Below are 19268 nucleotides of genomic sequence, written 5' to 3' on the forward strand. Positions count from 1 at the left end.
GTGCAGAGAGACGACTCAGCTCCGTCTGACCCTGCAGCTCAGCTGTTGCCAGGACTTGTCTCTTCATAAACTTAAAGGTGAAGTTTGTTTATAGGTACATTAAGTATGTTTATAGGTACTAAAGGGATTATGTTTGTAACTGAACATTGTTGCTGTAGTTCAGTCGCTAAGTCATGCCTGACTCTTGTGACCCCATGGACTGTAGCCCACCAGGCTCCTCTGTCCATGGGATTTCCCAGACAAGAGTACTGGAGTGGATTGCCATCTCCTTCTCCAGGTGATCTTCCCAACCCCAGGGATCAAACCTGCGTCTCCTGTGTTGGCAGGCGGCTTCTTTAGCCCTGAGCCACCAGGGAAGCCGTGTAACTGAATGTTGGGGAGAGAGAATCATTTGCCATCACGGTGATTTTCAGTGATCCCCACACCCATTTGGGCACGCTGTTTCTGTACGTTTCTCACGCCCAGGCAGAGTTTACTGGTCTGCTGTGATCTGGTCTGCTTTGGTTAGCTCTGCTTTTCTCTGGCCTGGCTTGCCCTGGTCTAGTCTGGTTTGCTTTGACTTCGTTTGCTCTAGTCTGGTCTGGTTTGTGTAGCCTGGGCTCATTTGGTCTGGTCCGCACCTGGCACGGAGGTTGCCCTGCACAGCCTGTTGGACACTGACCTTCACCCCCTACCTCGTGGACTTTGCCACGACCCCTCTGAGCAAGGCGGGGGCTGTGCCTCCCCGCTCCTGGGGGGCTCACGCCCGGCACCAGCCAGCTCTTCCGCCCGCAGCTGCACCACCTTGTGAGCGACGACGTCTGTCTAAAGGTGGTGGAGCTCTACCTGAACGAGAAGAAGCGGGGCGCCGCGGGCGGGAACCTGTCCTCCCGCTGTGTCCGTGCCGCCCGGGAGACCAGCTACCAGTGGAAGGCCGAACGGTGCATGGCCGACGAGAACTGCTTCAAGGTGAGCAGCCAGCCCGGCTCAGCCCCACACGAGGCCGGCCGGCGGGAGAGCGCGCCCCCCACAGGAGCCCAGCGCCCTGTGCGGCTTTCGCAGGACCTCTGGGTGTGGCCCCAGCCCCGGAGGCCCCACAGGGCTGGTGAGGTGGGCACCCAGCAGTGGTCCCTCAGGGAAGGCTGAGGCTTGGAGGCTGGGGAAGCGAGGGGCATTGATGACCTTTCGACCTCATCCTGTGCCAGCCTGGGCTGTTCTCGCAGCTTCAGGCTGTTTGTCCCCCGCCCTCCCCCAGGTGATGTTCCTCCAGCGCAAAGGGCAAGTAATCATGACCATTGAGCTCCTGGACACCGAGGAAGCCCAGACGGAGGACCCTGTGGAGGTCCAGGTGAGGACTGCGGCCCTGCACTCTGAGCCCTGCGCACACCTTGGGAGCTAAGGGCAGCCACAGGCAGCATCCGTCTTGTGGCTCCCACCCCAGGAGCCTGTGCACACGCGGGCCACGCACAGGCCACAGAACGTCCACAGGGTGCCTCTGTGCCGACGGAGCCCCAAGAGGAGGCGGGCTCTCTAGGTGTTCCCTCAGAGCCCAGGGCTATGTCCCAGGCAGGAGGGTCACGTGGGAGCCCATCTGGCCTCTACCAAAACCCTGGCTCCTCCCGCCTCCTGCCGGTGCCCGGCCATCGCCACGGTACCCACGGCCAGCCCAGTCACTCAGACCCTGTGGTGTGTGACTGCTGCACACCTGGTGCCTGAAGCTCAGAGCTCTGGGTGTCCCGCATCACCAGGAGAAAGCGCTCCTGGCCCACACTGACACGCACCTTCCCCTTGCTGTCCTTGAGCCGGGAAACAGGGCCTGGAAGCCTCCAGCTGCCTTCACAGAGCTGGGGACGCCGCCCACCACAGCCACCAGAGCACCCCTCCGCGTCCTTCACGGGACACACTTTCCATAACAAGCGAGGGTGGGGGCCTGCACACTCTTTCCCTTTTGGACATTTCCAGCAAATGTGCATTTGTTAAGTTTGAGTCTGGAACAGCCTCCTGCTTTAACAGGGTGGTGAGCAATTGAGGCGTCCCTTGGGTGCTGCAGGCTGTGCCCGTCCTGGACCTAGTGCCCCTGTGAGCCCTGCCGTCTGCTCACCCCCGACTCCTACCTGTCTCTCCCTCTTCCATCCTGCTGCTTGTGTCCCGCTCTCCCTTCCCGTCCACCCATCCCCCGACCCCGCTCTCTCCATGTCAGGGGCCTCCCGTTCCCCGTGTGAACTTACCACATGGCAGGTACAGTGAAGCAGTTGTACAGCAGGGATTTATTCACTTAAGCGTGAAGCTCCATAAACCATCTGAACCTCGGCCTGGGTGTACCTGCCCCACCGCAGCTGAGCCCTGGGCACTGCCACCTTCTGGTCTCCAGCACACATCCGGGTCCGCCTGGAGCTTTGGGAGGGATGCAGATGAAGGGCCCCGGAGCCACTGACGCCATGGGCCGTCTCCCTCTGTCCCTCCAGCACCTGGCTCGGTACGTGGAGCAGTACGTGGGAGCGGAGGGCGCCTCCAGCTCGCCCACCGAGGGCTTCCTCCTGAAGCCCGTGTTCCTGCAGAGGTGAGAGGGCCCGGGCCCCGGGGGCCTCTCCCACGGTCACCAGCGCCCAGCGGCCTGGGTTTGAGTTCACGGGAGCCAAGGGGTCGGGTGGGGGTTTCTGTTGCCTCGGTTTACATTTCTCCAGCCCTGGAGGTCAGGCGTCCTCCCGCTGTCTCTGGATTGTGGGGACCTCCTAGCCTGCGGGTCCTCCTCTTGCCCCCAGGAACCTCAAGAAGTTCCGCCGCTGGCAGTGTGAGCAGGTGCGTGCGCTCCGCGGCGAGGCCAAGAGCTCCTGGAGGCGGCTGGTCGGGGTGGAAAGCGCCTGCAACGTGGACTGCCGCTTCAAGCTCAGCACCCACAAGATGCTGTTCATCGTGAACTCCGAGGACTACATGTACCGCCGAGGGACGCTGTGCCGGGCCAAGCAGGTGTCCTTCTCTGCCCGAGCCCCGGGAACCTGGGGCCTGCCCACAGCTGTTTGGGGGTATCTGGGCCCCTGAGATCCAGCCCATGGCCCTTTGGGGTGCCTAGGCCCCCAAGTTGCACTCCATGGCACTCTGGGGTGCCTGGGCCCCTGAGATCTAAGCCATGGCTTTCTAGGGTGTGTGGGCCCTTGAGGTCTGAGCCATGGCCCTCTGGGGTGTGTGGGCCCCTGAGGTCTGAGCCATGGCCCTCTGGGGTGTGGGGGCCCCTGAGGTCTGACCACGGCCCTCTGGGGTGTGTGGGCCCCTGAGGTCTGACCACGGCCCTCTGGGGTGTGTGAGCCCCTGAGGTCTGAGCCATGGCCCTCTGGGGTGTGTGGGCCCCTGAGGTCTGACCACGGCCCTCTGGGGTGTGTGGGCCCCTGAGGTCTGAGCCATGGCCCTCTGGGGTGTGTGGGCCCCTGAGGTCTGACCACGGCCCTCTGGGGTGTGTGGGCCCCTGAGGTCTGAGCCATGGCCCTCTGGGGTGTGTGGGCCCCTGAGGTCTGAGCCATGGCCCTCTGGGGTGTGTGGGCCCCTGAGGTCTGAGCCATGGCCCTCTGGGGTGTGTGGGCCCCTGAGGTCTGACCACGGCCCTCTGGGGTGTGTGGGCCCCTGAGGTCTGAGCCATGGCCCTCTGGGGTGTGTGGGCCCCTGAGGTCTGAGCCATGGCCCTCTGGGGTGTGTGGGCCCCTGAGGTCTGACCACGGCCCTCTGGGGTGTGTGCTTGGCCCTGGGGCGCCTGGGCCGTCCTCATCGCTGCCCCCCCACCCCGGCAGGTGCAGCCCCTGGTCCTTCTGCGCCACCACCAGCACTTTGCGGAGTGGCACAGCCGCTGGCTGGAGGACAACGTGACAGTGGAGGCAGCCAGTCTGGTGCAGGACTGGCTGATGGGGGAGGACGACGAGGACATGGTGCCCTGCAAGACGCTCTGCGAGACGGTGCGCGTGCACGGGCTGCCCGTGAACCGCTACCGCGTGCAGTACAGCCGCCGCCCGGCCTCGCCCTGACGCCCCCGCGCGGGCACTCGGCAGCGCACCGCAGAGTGCGCGCTTCCTGGGCCTGCACGCCCCTTGGGCGTTCTCATGAACAACGTGAGGGGCGCAGAGCGTCCCCCAGCCTTGCTGCTATGGGCTGAGCTCCGGAGAAGGGCGGGTGGCGGCAGCTCTTGGCCCCACGCTGTCATCCCTCTTGGCTTCCCCACTTCCTTTGGGCCCGTCCTGTGCCAAACCTGCCCTCCCTCGCACTTGAACTCCAGGGGTTTGGTCCCCGCTGGCGCGGGGAGGATCAGTGCACTGGCCAAGGCACAAGTGAGCACGTTCACACGCCTGCGGGCCACTCCTGTCATGCGTGCCAAACCCCCAGGCCTGGGGCCGCAGTCCTTTTCTGCACGTGGTGAAAGTCGGCAAAGAGCCGCGCCAGGCCTCACGTTTGGGAGGGAGCAGCCTTTGAGAACCCCTGGGCACCTGAGGAGTCAGGCCTGGGTGGACTTGCTTGAAAAGCGTGTCCTTCCCGAGGGGTTGTGAGAGCTTCTAGAAACATTCCCCAAGCTGGACACCTGCACTGACGGCTTTGAAAATGAGATGAGCCCTCTCAGCTCTTGGGGTCCCCTTGGATGCCCAGATGTGGAGTTGGGTGGGCGGTGCCAGGACTGCCCGGAAGACCCTCCTCTGGGAAAGAGGCTCAAACCCTGTATTGATCCAACAGCTGCGCTCTGTGCCCTATGGGGAGGGGCCTCCCTGGCGCGTCCGCTGAGCTCGAGTGCCCCCTCCCTGGGAGGGCCTGGGGTGCACTTGTGTACCGAAGATGGACATTCTAGAAGTATATATATGCACACACCTATTTATTCCTCTATGCTCATAGTGGTTGTAACTTCTACAGCGGCCAAGTGCCACAGCTTCTCTGGGGGTAACTGCCTGCCTTGTTGAATTCCGCCCACCCACCCCAGCGCCTCCATTCCTGCAGCCGCCACCCTGGAGTGGGCACAGGTGTGGGGCGGAGGGCTGTCTGTGCCAAGAATGCCAAGTAGTTCGGGCCAGGGACCAGCCCTTTGAACCATGAGACAGCTCTGGCCAGGCCCCTGGCATCATCAGACACGGGTGGGCTCCCCCGACACACGAGCCCGGTAGCACCCCTGTGCAGCCGCCGCCTCCAGCCGCAGCACTCGCCTTCCTGCAGCTGAGCTGTGCCAGACCCAAGGTTCCGGAAATTCTAGAAGTTACCTGTGGAACTCTAGGTTTGCGAGGCCTTAGACTCCAGCCCCGGGCAATTTCCAGGCCAACCCGTCCTGCCCGGGTGTCTCCTCACCCGTGTTTTCTCAAGTGTAATTCACGCACTTTGTACTCATCCTTGTTTTATAAGAAGGACATCCACCAGAATTCCTGACCCAGACCCTCCCAGCAGCCGTCCTCCTCAGGAGCCCGCAGCCCCCCACCTGTAGCTGCACCCAGGCCTGGGGTGCAGGCCAGACCCCACCGAGCCCCTGCCCTGCATGCTTCTAGGGAGCATCTCTTCCGTTTTTGAAGAAATTTATGTTCTGGGGCTTGTACTTCCTTTGCAGCTGTTTTGAATGTAGTTTTCCTTTTCTATTTATTTGCACATTAAAGTTAAAAACTAAATACCTAAAGCTGTGAGGTTCAGTCAGTCATTTCCTGTGAGCACATCTTGGGGTGACCTCTTGCTGCCAGGGGAGCTGATCTGACCGCAGGGCGTGCGCCTGGGTTTGTTCCCTTAGGGTGTAGCCCTGTCTGCGGAGTATTTTCTAGAATATTCATTCCCACCTCAGTTTTCACATGGTAGGAGTGAGACGTCTCCTCTGAGTGTGGTACATGGGGAACATAATTTGAAGACTGCAGTGTTTGCTGTGAACCTTCTGCACCCACCCACCCACCCACTTGGGACACCAGGTCCAGAAGCCCCAGGTGGGAGGGGCTGCAGGTCTCCCCCTGCTCCGGCCCTTCAAAGCCACCCTCCCTGCTTCTACAGCTGCCCCCCCCGGCCCACCCTTCCTCTCACTCACCTGTCCCCGAAACATCCCCACGACCCCCTTCTGCTGAGGGGAGGTGAGGCTGAAGGACAAGGAATTGAGGACTAGCTGCTGGCTGAGGTCTGTTTGCCACTCTTCTCACCGTTGTAGTAAAGTACCTGTGCCACAATGTATCACGTGACCATTTTAAGTGTACAGTTCAGTGGTAAAAAGTCCACACACACTGGGAATTCCCTGGATCCCAGTGGTTAGGACTCCACCCTCTCACTGAGGTGCACGTGCAGTTTTGATCTCTGGGAACTAAGATCCTGCAAGCCCTGTGGCTTGGCAAGGAATGAAGGAACCGAGGGAGGGAGGGAAGAAAGCACATCCATGTGGCTGTAGAACCGTGCCCACCGACCATCTCCAGAATTTCCTCATCTTCCCACACTGAAATCCTGTCCTCAGTTACACACTCACTCCCCATCCACCCTCTCCCAGCCCTGGTACCCAACTAGTCTAGTCTTCTGTGTCTCTGAATGTGGCCACTAAGGACTTGATATAAGTGGAATCATATACTTTGGCCAGGCTTCCCAGGTGGCACTATTGGTAAAGAACCTGCCTGCCAATGCCGGAGACCTAAGAGATGCAGGTTTGATCCCTGGGTCGGGAAGATCCCCTGGAGAAGGGCTTGGTAACCCACTCTAGGATTCTTGCTTGGGAAATCCCACGGACAGAAAGGAGCCTGGTGGGCTACAGGCCACGGGGTCACAAAGAATCAGACACGACTGAAGCGACTTAGCACACACGCACGCATACTTTGACCACCTGATGCAAAGAGCTGATTCATTGGAAAAGACCCTGATGCTGGGAAAGATTGAGGGTGGGAGGAAAAGGGGACGACAGAGGATGAGATGGTTGGATGATGTCATCAACTCTACATGAGTTTGGGCAAACTCCGGGACATAATGAAGGACAGGGATGCCTGGCGATCTGCAGTCCGTGGGATCAGAGTCAAACATGACTGAGTGACCGAACATCAGCAATATGCAACATTTGTCCTTTGGTGACTGGCTTACTTCACTCAGCACAGTGTCTTTGAATGAAGCCCATCCATGTTGTAGCCTGTGTCAGAATTTCCTTCCTTTTACAGCCACTACTATGCCTTTTTTTAAGCATAAAATTTTAAGCATAAAAATTAAGTTTTTATGGGAAGTGATGCACAGTGCACAAAGTTCCAATAGTACAAAAAAGCACACAGAGAAAAGCAGGCCCCCAAGTCTCTCTGAAGGCAGCCGGCCCCCAGCATCCCCCAGGGGGTGCCTCCACGTGGCTTGTCGTTTTTCTGGGACAGCCGCCCTGAACCATCACATACTGTGTTTGGGGGCCCTCTCCTGTGGGACAGGGCTGTTTCCATGGTGACTAGTGGGGGAGGGGGAGTTATTTATGGGCACCTCCTACACCCGCCCCCACTGCTGGAAATTTCCCGGCACAGACGTCTTCCTGCGCGTGTGTATCTGCCATAAATTTCTAGACACGGAACTCCTGAGTCAAGCCACCCTCCTCAGGGCAGGGAAGAGCTGCCCCTGCCGCCCCCAGCTTCCCCTGAGCAGGCTTCCTGCTCTCTCCTGAAGGGGCGGCAGGGGGTCCCCGTCCCCACTTTCCTGTGCGGTGAGAGTGTCCCCATCATCACTGGTCACGTGTGCTGTGAGACGCAGGCATGGGGCTGAATGTGTTACTGGTGTTGGAGGAAACTGCTCAGAAATGAGGGAGAGGCTCCTGGCTGTGACCCCTGCTCCCGCTGAAGCTCCCCAAGCCTCAGTATCTGCCCCCCCAACCCTGGGGCTGGGGGCAAGGACCTCGGCATCTCAGCCTCCAGCTGAACTGACTCTATCATGGACTGCTTGGTCATTTCCTGGCTGGTCCCCGTGTCCCCAGCTGTGTGGCTAGATTAGGGCTTGCCATACCCGGACACCGTCTCATCCAATCCCCTCTCCAACCCCGAGTTCTTCTTTCCTCCCCACGGTTCCCACAGGATGCCCCTGCTCCCCGACCTTGCCCCACCACTGTGGCCCAGCCCTGACCACACAGAAACCAAGAACCCCTAGGGCGGGTCCGCCCCAGGGTAGGATGGGATAGCTCCTTCTGACGTCTGGAGGGGGATCTCATTCAGGAGAGAGGAGCACCTTCCCCTCTGGGTGGGACATGGAGAGGTCTCTGGGGTGAAGGCCTGAAGGAAAGGGGGCTCGGGGTGCTCTCTGGCCTAGCTGGCTGTCTCCCTCCAGCTCAGGCACGGCCGTAGCCCCTGGTCACACCTGGGACCCCAGGTGGAGGGTGGGCCCAGGACAGGAAAAGAAGGGGCTTTGAGAAGAGGAAGCAGTTCCCTCCCAGAGATAGCCGCTGCTGGGCTCCCCTAAGACCCCCAGGACAGTACGTGGTCAGCACTGGGGGCTCTGGCTGAAGACCAAAACCTCCTCAATCCTCAGCAGACCCCAGGCTCACCAGGCTTTCTGCTCTCTCCATCTTCCTCTGCATCTACCTGAGGGCTTGTGTTGCGTTAAGCAGCATGACGTCCGGCAGCCCCCACAGAGGGCCAGGGGCATTTACGGGGGGTCCACTCCCCTCTTCTGACCTCTGACCTGGTGTCCTGCCTGCCAGAGCCGGGGGTGTGGATTTGGGAGGAGAGGGCTTCAGGAGGGGCCAAGAGCTCTTGACTGGGGGGTAGGGATGTCGTGCAGAGGGCTGGTTCCAAGAAAGGGAGGGACGTGGTTCCAGAGGGCTGGAACCGAGATGTGACTGGCCAGCAAGAAGTGGCCACTTGGCCCCCGGGGGCTTCCTGGGCTGGGCCGGGGCTGGAGGTTCCATCTCACTGGCTGAGCACCTAGAGCCAGAGTGACCCCAGCTGCCCGATCTCCTTAGGCCAGGCCTGGGGCCGCCCACCCACTCGTGAGGACAGGGGCTGGCTTATCTCACACGGCCCTGTTAACTCCTCCGCGGGCACTCAGGAAGTTGGGGTGGGGTCCAGCCAGGCAGGAAGACCGAGGTCAGCCGGCCACAGCCCAGAGCAGCGAGCACCCAGCTCCACCAACATGTGGGTACTCTTGCTGCTGTGGCCTCTGGCCCTGGGGTTCAGTCTGGGTGACACCCTGACCCCCATCGGCTTTGAGGACACGGGGAGCGCAGCAGAAGGCGATGGTGAGTGACCTTGGGCCCTGCCTTGGAACTGAGAGGGAGGTCGCCCAGAGCCAGCAAAGACAGCGAACTGGGGGTGTGGGGGGGGGTCTTCCAGCCCAGCCTGGAGTCCACAGGGGCTGGGGTTGTCTGTGTCCAGCTCTGTCCCGGGGGCTCCTGAGAACTGGGGCCCACTCCAGTTTCTCAGGAGGTAGCACCATCCAGTCGGGAAACCAGATGAGGGATCGGTGGGTGGGGGTTAGGGGTGGTGATGCTTCTATCCCCTTCCCTCTGGATCGCTCTCCCCACAGACATCACACAGAGGCCCCACCCCCGCAGCTTCCCCGGCCAGCCCTGTGCCAATGACAGCAACACCCTGGAGCTCCCTCCCAACTCTCGGGCCCTGCTGCTGGGCTGGGTGCCCACGAGGCTGGTGCCTGCGCTCTATGGGCTGGCCCTGGCAGTGGGGCTGCCTGCCAACAGCCTGGCGCTGTGGGTGCTGGCCACGCAGGTGCCCCGACTGCCCTCCACCATGCTGCTGATGAACCTGGCGGCCGCTGACCTGCTGCTGGCGCTGGCGCTGCCGCCACGGATTGCCTACCACCTGCGGGGCCAGCGCTGGCCCTTCGGCGAGGCCGCCTGCCGCCTGGACACGGCCGCACTCTACGGCCACCTGTACGGCTCCCTGTTGCTGCTGGCCGCTGTCAGCCTGGACCGATACCTAGCCGTGGTGCACCCGCTGCGGGCCCGCACCCTGCGAGGCCAGCGCCTGGCCAGCGGGCTCTGCGTCACAGCCTGGCTGGCGGCGGCTGCCCTGGCGATGCCCCTGGCGCTGCAGCAGCAGACCTTCCGGCTGTCACACTCTGACCACGTGCTATGTCACGACGTGCTGCCCACCGGTGCCCAGGCCTCCTACTGGCGGCCCGCCTTCATCTGCCTGGCGGGGTTCGGCTGCTTCCTGCCGCTGCTGGCCATGGTGCTGAGCTACGGGGCCACTCTACGCACGCTGGCGGCTGGGGGCCGGCGGTACGGCCACGCGCTGCGGCTGACCGCGCTGGTGCTGGTCTCCGCCGTGGCCCTCTTCGCGCCCAGCAACGTGCTGCTGCTGTTGCACTTCTCAAACCCTGGCCCTGACGCCTGGGGGGACCTGTACGCCGCCTACGTGCCCAGCCTGGCGCTCAGCACCCTCAACAGCTGTGTGGACCCCTTCATCTATTACTTCGTGTCTGCCGAGTTCAGGAGCAAGGTGCAGGAGGGGTTGCTCCGCCGGGGACCTGGCACGGCCACGGCCTCCAGGGAGGGCGGCAGCCGGGCGACGGGGACCCGGTCCTCCTCGCTCATGTGACAGGCCCTTCACAGGCTGGATGAACAGGAAGGGAGTCATTCTGGGTTGAATAGGGTCCCCTCCAGATTCACATCCACTGGGAACCTCCCAAGTTGAGCTTATTTGGAAACAGGGTCTTTGCAGGTATGATTAGCTAGAATGAGGTCACACTGGAGTACAGGGTGGGCCCTAAATCCAATGTGACTGGTGTCCTTACAAGAAAAGGATGCAGAGACATACAGAGAAAGCCACTTGACAGTGGGGGCAGAGGTGGGGTGACGTGGCCGCAAGCCACAGACTGCTGGCAGCGACTAGAAGCAGCCAGGGGAGCAGCCTGGGGCAGTCTCCCTCGGAGCCCCCAGAGGGAGCAACGCTGCCTACACCTTAATCTTGGACTTCTAGCCTCCAGAACTGCCAGAGAATAAACTTCTGATGTTTGAAGCCACCTGGTTTGTGGTACTCAGTTATGGAAGCCCCAGGAAAAGATGGGGATTCAATGTAGTTTTCTGGGTCTGATCAGCTCCCTTGTGACTGAGTCCAAGGTAGGGATGCTGCCTTAAGACCTGCTGTAGGATCCCACCCAAGAGGAGGCTTGGGCCCCTGACACCCCCGGGGGCCAAAGCGGCTGGGAGCCCTGTTGGCTGTCCTTCTCATCCCCAGAAGCCAGGCTCCAGCTTTGGGATGGGCTTTATGGCTCTGAGGCTCCCACCTCAGTCCCCCAAAGCCTGGTGCAACCCATCTTGGGAGCTATGGAGTTCAGCCTCCTGCTGTGACCTTGGTTACCAGACATCACCTCCTGCTCCTCACCTGTGGTCTGATTCCTCTCTGTCAGCTCCCCAGTGGAGCGGGTGGGTGGGCAATAGGAGTAAGATTTAGGGTGTGCACCCAGGCTCAGGGGGCTGCAGCTCTGCAAACCCCACCCCCAGCCACTTGAAGGCTGCTTTGAATCGAGTTGGGGGACACCACATGTGGAGGGGCGACCGCAGCCCCAGACACACACACACATACATAACCTGCTGCTTCCCACCCAGGCGGGCAGTGCGGGGCACGGTGTCGGGAGCCACTGAGGCATCAGCTGTGGGGGTAAGCAAGCCATCCCCAGAAGCAGAGGGAATGGGCACCATTTCTGGGCTCCCCATTGAGTTCCTGTCTCAGGTCTGGGGAAGAGTGACCAGCCCCAGGACACACACACACACATGCTCACCCACGTAAGAGGGAGCCTGCGGCCGTGTGAGTAATGTCAATGAAGCATATTGTGTCACTAACCTGGTGTGAGGAGGTACTGGAGCATCCCAAGATGTTACCATTGGGGAAGTTGGGTGAAAGGGTACGTGAGACCTCCCTCTGTTGTTATGTTGCTGTTGTTTAGTCGCTCAGTCGTATCCCACTCTTTGCCACCCCATGGACTGTAGCCCGCCAGGCTTCTCTGTCCATGGGATTTCCCAGACAAGAATCCTGGAGAGGGTTGTCATGTCCTTCTCCAGGGGATCTTCCTGACCCAAGGATGGAACCCACGTCTCCTGTATTGACAGCCGGGTTCTAAGCCCCCATATTGGAATGATTCTTTACAAATGCACTGAATTTATGATGATCTTGGGGTTCAGGTGTTCCAAAGCCTCCTACCCATCCTCCTTGGAAAGGCTGGGCTGTGGATGAAGGGATGGAAGCAAAGGGCCAGATGAGAGCCGGCTTCAGCCCCTGGAGCTGCCCCTCAGCCTCCCCAGCCCACAGGAGGTTCAAGCCTGCCAGGGACTTGAAGGAAATGAGCTTTTATTACACCAGCAGCCTCCATGGCAAGTGGGCAACAGGGCCTTGGCCAAGGGAACTGTAACCCTGTAGGCTGGTGGGGGTCAGGGATCAGCACTGCATGTCGGGGACCCCCAGGCTGGGCCGCCCCCTCAGGGTCTCCGTACTGTCCCGAGATGAGCTGTGTGGGCTGAAATAAATACCACCGTGGAGGGAGAAGACAGGCCAACACAGGGGAGGAGCAGCTCAGAGGCAGGTCTGCGCGCATGGCTTCGGTTGGTCCGGAGCTGGGACACCCTCCAAGGTTGCTAGTGGGAGTGACAATCCTCCAGCTGGGGTCCCGGGAGAGCAGGGGTTCAAGGGGCGGTGAGGTCCAGAAGCAGGAAGATGAAAGTGCATCTTCTTAGAGCCCAGAACTTCCCCACAGAGCCTGGTGCCATCCAGACCTAACATTCAGGGGGCCCCTGAGGCTAGATGGGGCTGCAGGGGCTGGGACAGATCTGGGGCAACTTGGGGTTCGGGTCCTGGGGCTCAGCAGCTTGGGTGGCCCAAAGGGAGGCTGGGACTTCTGCATTTTGGAGAAGAGGGGCCTGTTTTGTTTCCAAGTTGCTGACGCTGTGTCCGAGACTTGGCCAGAGTTGTGTCCCCTCAGAAACAGGCCTTTGGCCACGAGTCCTTCCCAGAGATGTCCCTTCTCTGGGGAGCAGCGTGTCAGGCTGTGAGAGCTCCTCCAGCTACCCAGCCTGTGGGCTACGGGGTGGGGCGCCTGGAACTCCAGCTGTAGCTGGGGAGGAGGGGGAAGGGGCCTCCAGCCACCCCACTGACTGTCCTCCCTGTTGAGGTGGGGGCTGGGCCCCCGGGAGGCCCACCATCCATCAGGGTAGGTCTCTGCCAGTCCACGTATCGGGTTCGACTGGAAGCAGGGGTCACCTGGGGTGGGGTCTACCAGCCCCTAAACAGTCAAGTCTTCTGTCGCCAGCCCTCTTTCGGCAGGTAGAAATCACGGCCTGATCACGTCTTCCAGCTTGGAGTTTTAGGAGGAGAAGCCACTCTGACTGATAGGAGAGAAGGGAAGATGCCTGTGGGCTGCAGGCCTTGGGGGAGGGGCTGCAGACCCCTCCGGCGCACTGGCCGCCAAGGGGCACTCAGGATGGCTGCTTCCACCCACTGAGACAGGAGCACCCCCCTGGAACAGAGGTGGGGGTACATGGTCCAGCCAGACCCCTCACAGTGGCGGGATGGGGTGCTCACTTTTGGTAAGAATGAGCATAGCTTGCGTGGGACCACCGTTCAAATCGAGAACGTATCCGTGGAACTCGATCAGCTATGAGAAGCCAGGAACTACTGATCCGACACCAGCCACGGATGCGCTGTCAGTGGTTCACTTTTCTCACTCACTCTATTGAGTGAGAAAAGGCCAATCTCGAAAGGCTACATACCCCGTGATTCTGTTTACAAAGCAGCCCTGAAGTGACAAAATTATAGGGTGGGAAGACAGATGAATGGCTAGGGGGAAAGCAAGGTGGACATGGCTATAAAACAGTAGCTAGAGGGATCCTTGAGGTGATGGGCTGTCCAGGAGCTTGACTGCAGTCATGATTACAGAAAGGTACCAGTGCTGAAAGGGGCTTCCCTCATGGCTCAGCTGGTCAAGAATCTGCCTGCAATGCAGGAGACCCTGGTTTGATTCCTGGGTCGGGAGAAATCCTCTGGAGAAGGGATAGGCTACCCACTCCAGTGTTCTTGGGCTTCTCTTGTGCTGGTAAAGAATCAGCCTGCAATGAAGCAGAACTGGGTTCGATCCCTGGGTTGGGAGGATCCCCTGGAGAAGGGAAAGGCTACCCACTCCAGTGTTCTGGCCTAGAGAATTCCATGGACTGTATAGTCCATGGGGTGGCAAAGAGTCGGACATGACTGAGTGACTTTCACTTTCACGTGTGCGGGAACTGCAGACTCAACAGCCGCCGAGTACACGTAAATGTGGCGAAATGAGTGAGAAGGGCAGACTGCACTCATGTCAGTTTCCTGGTATGACACTGTAACTTGAATTCTTGGTCATGTTACCAATGAGGGGAACTGGATGAAGGGCACCTAAAGCTCTCTCTGTTATTTCTTACAACTGCCTGTGAGCCTACAGTGGCTTCAAATTTTCAAGTTTAATAAAAATCTCCCCTTCCATAATGAAAATAAAAGCAGATCTGTCTCAGAAGACACTGGAAACAATGGGCAACACCTGGGAGACTTTAAAGGTGTTATCATTCAGTCGCTAAGTCGTGTCCGAATCTTTTGTGACCCCATGGACTGCAGCCCTCCAGGCTTTTCTCTGTCTGTGGAATTCTCCAGGCAAGAATAGTGGAGTGGGTTGCCATTTCCTTCTCCCGAGGATTTTCCCCACCCAGGGATCGAACCCGCGTTTCCTGCATTGATAGGTGGATTCTTTACCACTGAGTCACCACTGTGCTGCTGCTGCTAAGTCACTTCAGTCGTGTCCGACTCTGTGCGACCCCACAGACGGCAGCCCACCAGGCTCCCCTGTCTCTGGGATTCTCCAGGCAAGAACACCGGAGTGGGTTGCCATTCCCTTCTCCAATGCATGAAAGTGAAAAGGGAAAGTGAAGTCGCTCAGTCGTGTCCGACTCCTAGCGACCCCATGGACTGCAGCCCACCAGGCTCCTCCGTCCATGGGATTTTCCAGGCAAGAGTGCTGGGGTGGGGTGCCATTGCCTTCTCCGGAGTCACCACTGTACATATGACAATTATAGCATGAGGGACGGGAGGGGACAACACATGGACATAACCAGCTCCAAAGTTGCTACGTTTTGGCGAAATGGTTACCATACTCCCACCAAGTAGGCTGTGAAAAGTTTAAAGATGTATATAGTTTGGTTCCTCAGAGCTACCACGATAACTGAATTAAAGTGGAATTCTAAAAGATATTCAATTAATACAAAAGAGGGCATGGAGCCGACTTCCCTGGTGGTCCAGTGGTTAAGAATCTGCCTGGCAACAGCAGGAGACATGGCTTCGATCCCTGTTCAGGGATCTAAGATTCCACAGGCTGCGGAGCAACAAGGCCCACACACCACCCACCACTGCTGCTGCTGCTGCTGCTGCTGCTGCTGTATCGCTTCAGTCATGTCCAACTCTGCACAACCCCACAGATGGCAGCCTACCAGGCTCCCCTGTCCCTGGGATTCTCCAGGCAAGAACACTGGAGTGGGTTGCCATTTCCTTCTCCAGTGCATGAAAGTGAAAAGTGAAAGTGAAGTCGCCCAGTCGCGTCCAACTCTTTTCGACCCCATGGACAGCAGCCTACCAGGCTCCTCCGTTCATGGGATCTTCCAGGCAAGAGTACTGGAGTGGGGTGCCATCGCCTTCTCCCCACCCACCACTAAAGAGTCCATATGCTGTAACTACTGAAGCCCGAGGGCCACAACTACTGAGCCTTCAAGACACAACTGGAGCTTGAAGAGCTTCCGTGCTCTGCAATGAAAGAGCCCCCACACTGTAACTAAAATCCAATGTAGCCAAATAAATGAATTAAAAAAAAATTTTTTTAAGAAATTTGATTAGGAAGGAGAGAAGAGAGAGAATGTGTGAAGTGGAGGTGGGGGGAAAGAGGGCACGGAAGGGAAAATGAAACAAAATACTGCAGCAGTAACCCTAGACCCAGCTCCACCAGTAATTACACGCGTGTGAACTAAACCCAGTGCCTAGTGCAAGACGGTACACCCTCAAGTCTCCAGGACTTTGGTGAGTGCTGGTAGAAAAGTTTTCCTACTGGTTTGCTGAGTGGGAATATAAACCAGCCTTTGCCACCAGCATGGGGTGGAGAGACCCTTTACCACCCAGGAAGGCAGGGCTCTGAGGCTTGCCAGTGCAGCCAGTCTCCAGGGCCTGGCACTTACCTAAGCTGATAGATCAACCTGTTGTTTAAACCACTTGAGTTGAGTTGGCTCAAACCAAAAGATTTGCCTCCTCCAGGAAGCCCCTTCCCAGCCTCCCCACACAGAGCTCTCTGGTGACATTTCCTCCATCCTTCCCAACTCCACTTGGGCTCCTCTGAGCTCTTTGTCACCTCAGTCTCAAATTCCAGGCTTCCGTGTTCATCTTGACACTGTCCAGCTGGAGCAAGAATCTGGCTAACGTATCAATTTAGCCAGAACCCCATATCCTCCATATTGATCCCTCTTGATATCTGATTGGGTTCTTCATCCTGCCCTGCTCCTCCCCATCTCTCAGGATCTCTCAATCAACCTGGCCTGCCATCAGCAAGAATAAGGTTCAGTCTCTTTAGCTAGAATATCCCCCCTCCACCCCCTATTGTTTCCTCTCAGTAATTTTCCATTCACTGACTCCCCTTCCCCACTCCTTGGCTATGCTTACTATGCTCAGTCATGTCTGACTCTTTGCAACCCCATGGACTGTAGCCTACCAGACTGCTCTGTCCATGGGGATTCTCCAGGCAAGAATACTAGAGTGGGTTGCCATGCCCTCCTCCAGGGGATCTTCCCAACCCAGGGATCAAACCCAGGTCTCCCACATTGCAGGCAGATTCTTCATCGGCTGAGCCACCAAGGAAGCCCAAGAATACTGGAGTGCAGAGCCTATCCCTTCTCCAGGGGATCTTCTCGACCCAGGAATTAAACCAGAGTCTCCTGCATTGCAGGCAGATTCTTTACCAGCTGGGCTACCAGGGAAGTGCTCCTTGGCTATAAATTTCGCCCCCCACCTTTTTTTTTTTTTTTTTAGGTGTGTGTGCTTAGTTGCTTTGCTTAGTCGAGTCCAATTCTTCTTGACCCCGTGGACTGTAGACTTCCAGGCTCCTCTGTCCATGGGATTGTCCAGGCAAGAACACTGGAGTGGGTTGTCATTCCCTTCTCCAGGGGATCTTCCCAACCCAGGGATCGAACCCAGGTGTCCTGCATTGCAGGCAGATTCTTTACCGTCTGAGCCAGTTGGGTACAATTTCAACCCCACTGCAAGACTCCATAGCACCCCCTCTTGAAAAAAACATTCCTTGCATCATGAATAACTTTTTTAAAAGGGTGAGTGGGTCTCAGGGACAGGTTTGTCCTGAGGTCCAGTCCTTGGGAGGGCTTCTTAAGCTCACCTTGTACATATAAGCTGCTCTCTGATATGCACTGAGTGGATGCAGGTCAAGGGAGAACAGGTTATCCACCTCATCCCCCAAAACCTTGCAGGTCGACCCTCCATCAGTAGCTTCCACAGTGGAGGGAGACTGGGGGCAGATTCAGCTCTCACCTGTCCTCTGCTTCCTTATCCAAGTCCACCAACTCATGGCCAGCTGCCAGGTGCCCGGTGTCCAGGGGACCCAAGTCATACTCGTAGCTGTACAAGGCCAAGGCTGGTGTCGGCTGCTCTGGAAGGAAGGACTGAGTCAGTAGGGAAGGCACTGGAGAGAGAGGATCTGAATGACCAACAGCCCAGGGGGCTTGAGGAAGGATGTGTGGCCCAGAGCAACAGATAGGAGGTGAGGTCACAAGGTGGGGAAGGGGACACAGAAATCAGAGATGGGGAGACTCAGAAAAGCACCAAGTTGGGATGGGGCTGGAGAGAGACTGACCAAGACGGAGGAGATGCAAAGGGTTCTTGTTGCTAAGACTCTTGCAACCCCAGGGACTGTAGCCCAATATGAGATTTTCCAGGCAAGAACACTGGAGTGGGTTACCATTTCCTCCTCCAGGGGATCTTCCCCACCCAGGGATCAAAAACGTGTCTCCTGCATTGCAGGCAAACTCTACCACTGAGCCACCAAGGGAGCCCAGTGCAAACGGACCCAGACGCAAAGAGGTGATGAGAGGAGATGGCACGATGGAGAAGATGGAGTGATACATTCCGGGATGAGGTGGAGCCCCGAGGCCGGCCCTGGGGTGGGTCCTCACCAAGCGCGCAGCGGCCAGGGGGCGCGGGCTCCAATCTCACGCGGCGGCGGCAGGCGGCCTCCTGCAGATGGCAGGCGCTGGCGTAGACAACGCCGTCGGAGCCACACACCGGCTCCCCGCTGATGCTGCAGGCGCGGGCGCAGCCACAGCGCGTGACTGTCACCCCCTCCTCCGGAACGGCCACGGGACCTCGCTCTTCAGGGGACCAGCCTGGCGGGCGAGGCGAAGCTGTCAGGGCCCTGGGAACTCCAAGCTCCCCACTTGGCCCTCGCCTCTGCCTGGGCCTGGGATGGAGAAGTCCCTAGGGGCCAGGACCACGCTCCACAGAGTGGAGACAGTGCCCGGGAAGCCCTGAGCCCTGACCTGGTGGAATTTCACGCGAGTATTTGCCTAGTATTTATGAAAACAAAATTAAAAAATAAAACTTTTGAACTAAATGCAATCTAAATTCAAGAAGTTTGGAAAATAAAGAAAAGGGTTCCCAGTAATTCCACTCCGCCCTTCGCTGCCGCCAGTCTGAGCTCACGGCTTGGGTCCCTGGATCTGCCTTGTGGGGGAGGGGAGGCAAGGGCTCCCTTCCGGGCCTCCGGCTTCTATGCCCGCCCCGCCCACCCCGCTAGACCCCGCCCTCATCATTTCCCACTCTCCCTTGGCTCCGCCCCCTCACCCCTGCCCACACCCACCCCTCTAGGCCCCGCCCCTCCTCACTGCCATCCCCACCAGGCTAGGTCCCGCCCCCTCACACGGCCCACACCCGCCCTTCCAGGCCCCACCTCTTCACTGCCCACCCCACCTCGATGGGCCCCGCCCTCATCCAGCTAGGACCCCGCCCCCTTCCTCTGCTCACTCCCACCCCTCGAATCCCTCCTTCTTCCCCGCTGCCTGCGCACTTCAACCGCCTCGGCTCAGGACGCGCGCCCTTGACCCAGCCGGGCCTTCCTCCTTGTACCACGCTGTACGCTCCCCCGCCTGACGACTCCCTCCAAATGGGCAGCCCTCCCACAGGCCCACGGGTCGTGTTGGGGTGGCGGGTGCTCGGAAGGGGCAGTGGCCTCGCGCACTCACCGGGGCCCTGGGCCAGGGCGCGCTCCACTTCGTTGCACGCAGGCCCCGCGCACAGCTCCCGGGCGAGCGGGCTGCGCGCGCTGACATTGTAGAAGCGCGTGGCCTCGAAGGC

The 19268-nt window shown here is 59.0% G+C and overlaps 3 protein-coding genes across 5 annotated transcripts in view; 2 read left to right on the forward strand and 1 right to left on the reverse strand.

Annotated features, from left to right (window-relative positions):
- The window catches only part of SIN3B (SIN3 transcription regulator family member B), a 44110-nt gene extending 38505 nt beyond the window's left edge, over nucleotides 1–5605 (forward strand). Inside the window, 5 exon segments of the mRNA XM_070373261.1 lie at nucleotides 775–948; nucleotides 1235–1327; nucleotides 2445–2539; nucleotides 2742–2946; nucleotides 3759–5605. Coding sequence (XP_070229362.1) covers nucleotides 775–948; nucleotides 1235–1327; nucleotides 2445–2539; nucleotides 2742–2946; nucleotides 3759–3989 — 798 coding nt within the window. The 3' untranslated portion in view covers nucleotides 3990–5605.
- A 3298-nt stretch (nucleotides 5606–8903) lies between these two features.
- F2RL3 (F2R like thrombin or trypsin receptor 3) lies at nucleotides 8904–10851 on the forward strand. The gene is made up of 2 exons (XM_070374791.1): nucleotides 8904–9139; nucleotides 9427–10851. The coding sequence occupies exons 1-2, from the start codon at nucleotides 9034–9036 to the stop codon at nucleotides 10458–10460; spliced, it is 1140 nt and encodes a 379-aa protein (XP_070230892.1). The 5' UTR covers nucleotides 8904–9033; the 3' UTR covers nucleotides 10461–10851.
- Nucleotides 10852–12175: 1324 nt separating this feature from the next.
- Nucleotides 12176–19268, reverse strand: part of CPAMD8 (C3 and PZP like alpha-2-macroglobulin domain containing 8) — a 99506-nt gene continuing 92413 nt past the window's right edge. For 2 of the 3 annotated variants that reach the window (XM_070373262.1, XM_014482947.2), the window contains 4 exons: nucleotides 19157–19267; nucleotides 18092–18301; nucleotides 17451–17568; nucleotides 12176–13240 (listed from right to left, as the gene is read on the reverse strand). In XM_070373262.1, coding sequence (XP_070229363.1) covers nucleotides 13219–13240; nucleotides 17451–17568; nucleotides 18092–18301; nucleotides 19157–19267 — 461 coding nt within the window. In that variant the 3' untranslated portion in view covers nucleotides 12176–13218. The remainder of the gene's footprint in view (nucleotides 13241–17450; nucleotides 17569–18091; nucleotides 18302–19156; nucleotide 19268) is intronic. The other variant, XR_011464724.1, reaches the window with a different exon arrangement.

Source organism: Bos mutus, chromosome 7, assembly GCF_027580195.1.
Source record: "Bos mutus isolate GX-2022 chromosome 7, NWIPB_WYAK_1.1, whole genome shotgun sequence".
NCBI lineage: Eukaryota > Metazoa > Chordata > Mammalia > Artiodactyla > Bovidae > Bos > Bos mutus.

What these genes read in the sequence shown, in the direction of transcription:
- F2RL3 (XM_070374791.1), top strand. Translation starts at nt 9,034, where the DNA reads ATGTGGGTACTCTTGCTGCTGTGGCCTCTGGCCCTGGGGTTCAGTCTG. An exon ending in GAGCGCAGCAGAAGGCGATG is followed by an intron (nt 9,140 to 9,426) that starts GTGAGTGACCTT and finishes CTCTCCCCACAG; the next exon opens with ACATCACACAGAGGCCCCAC.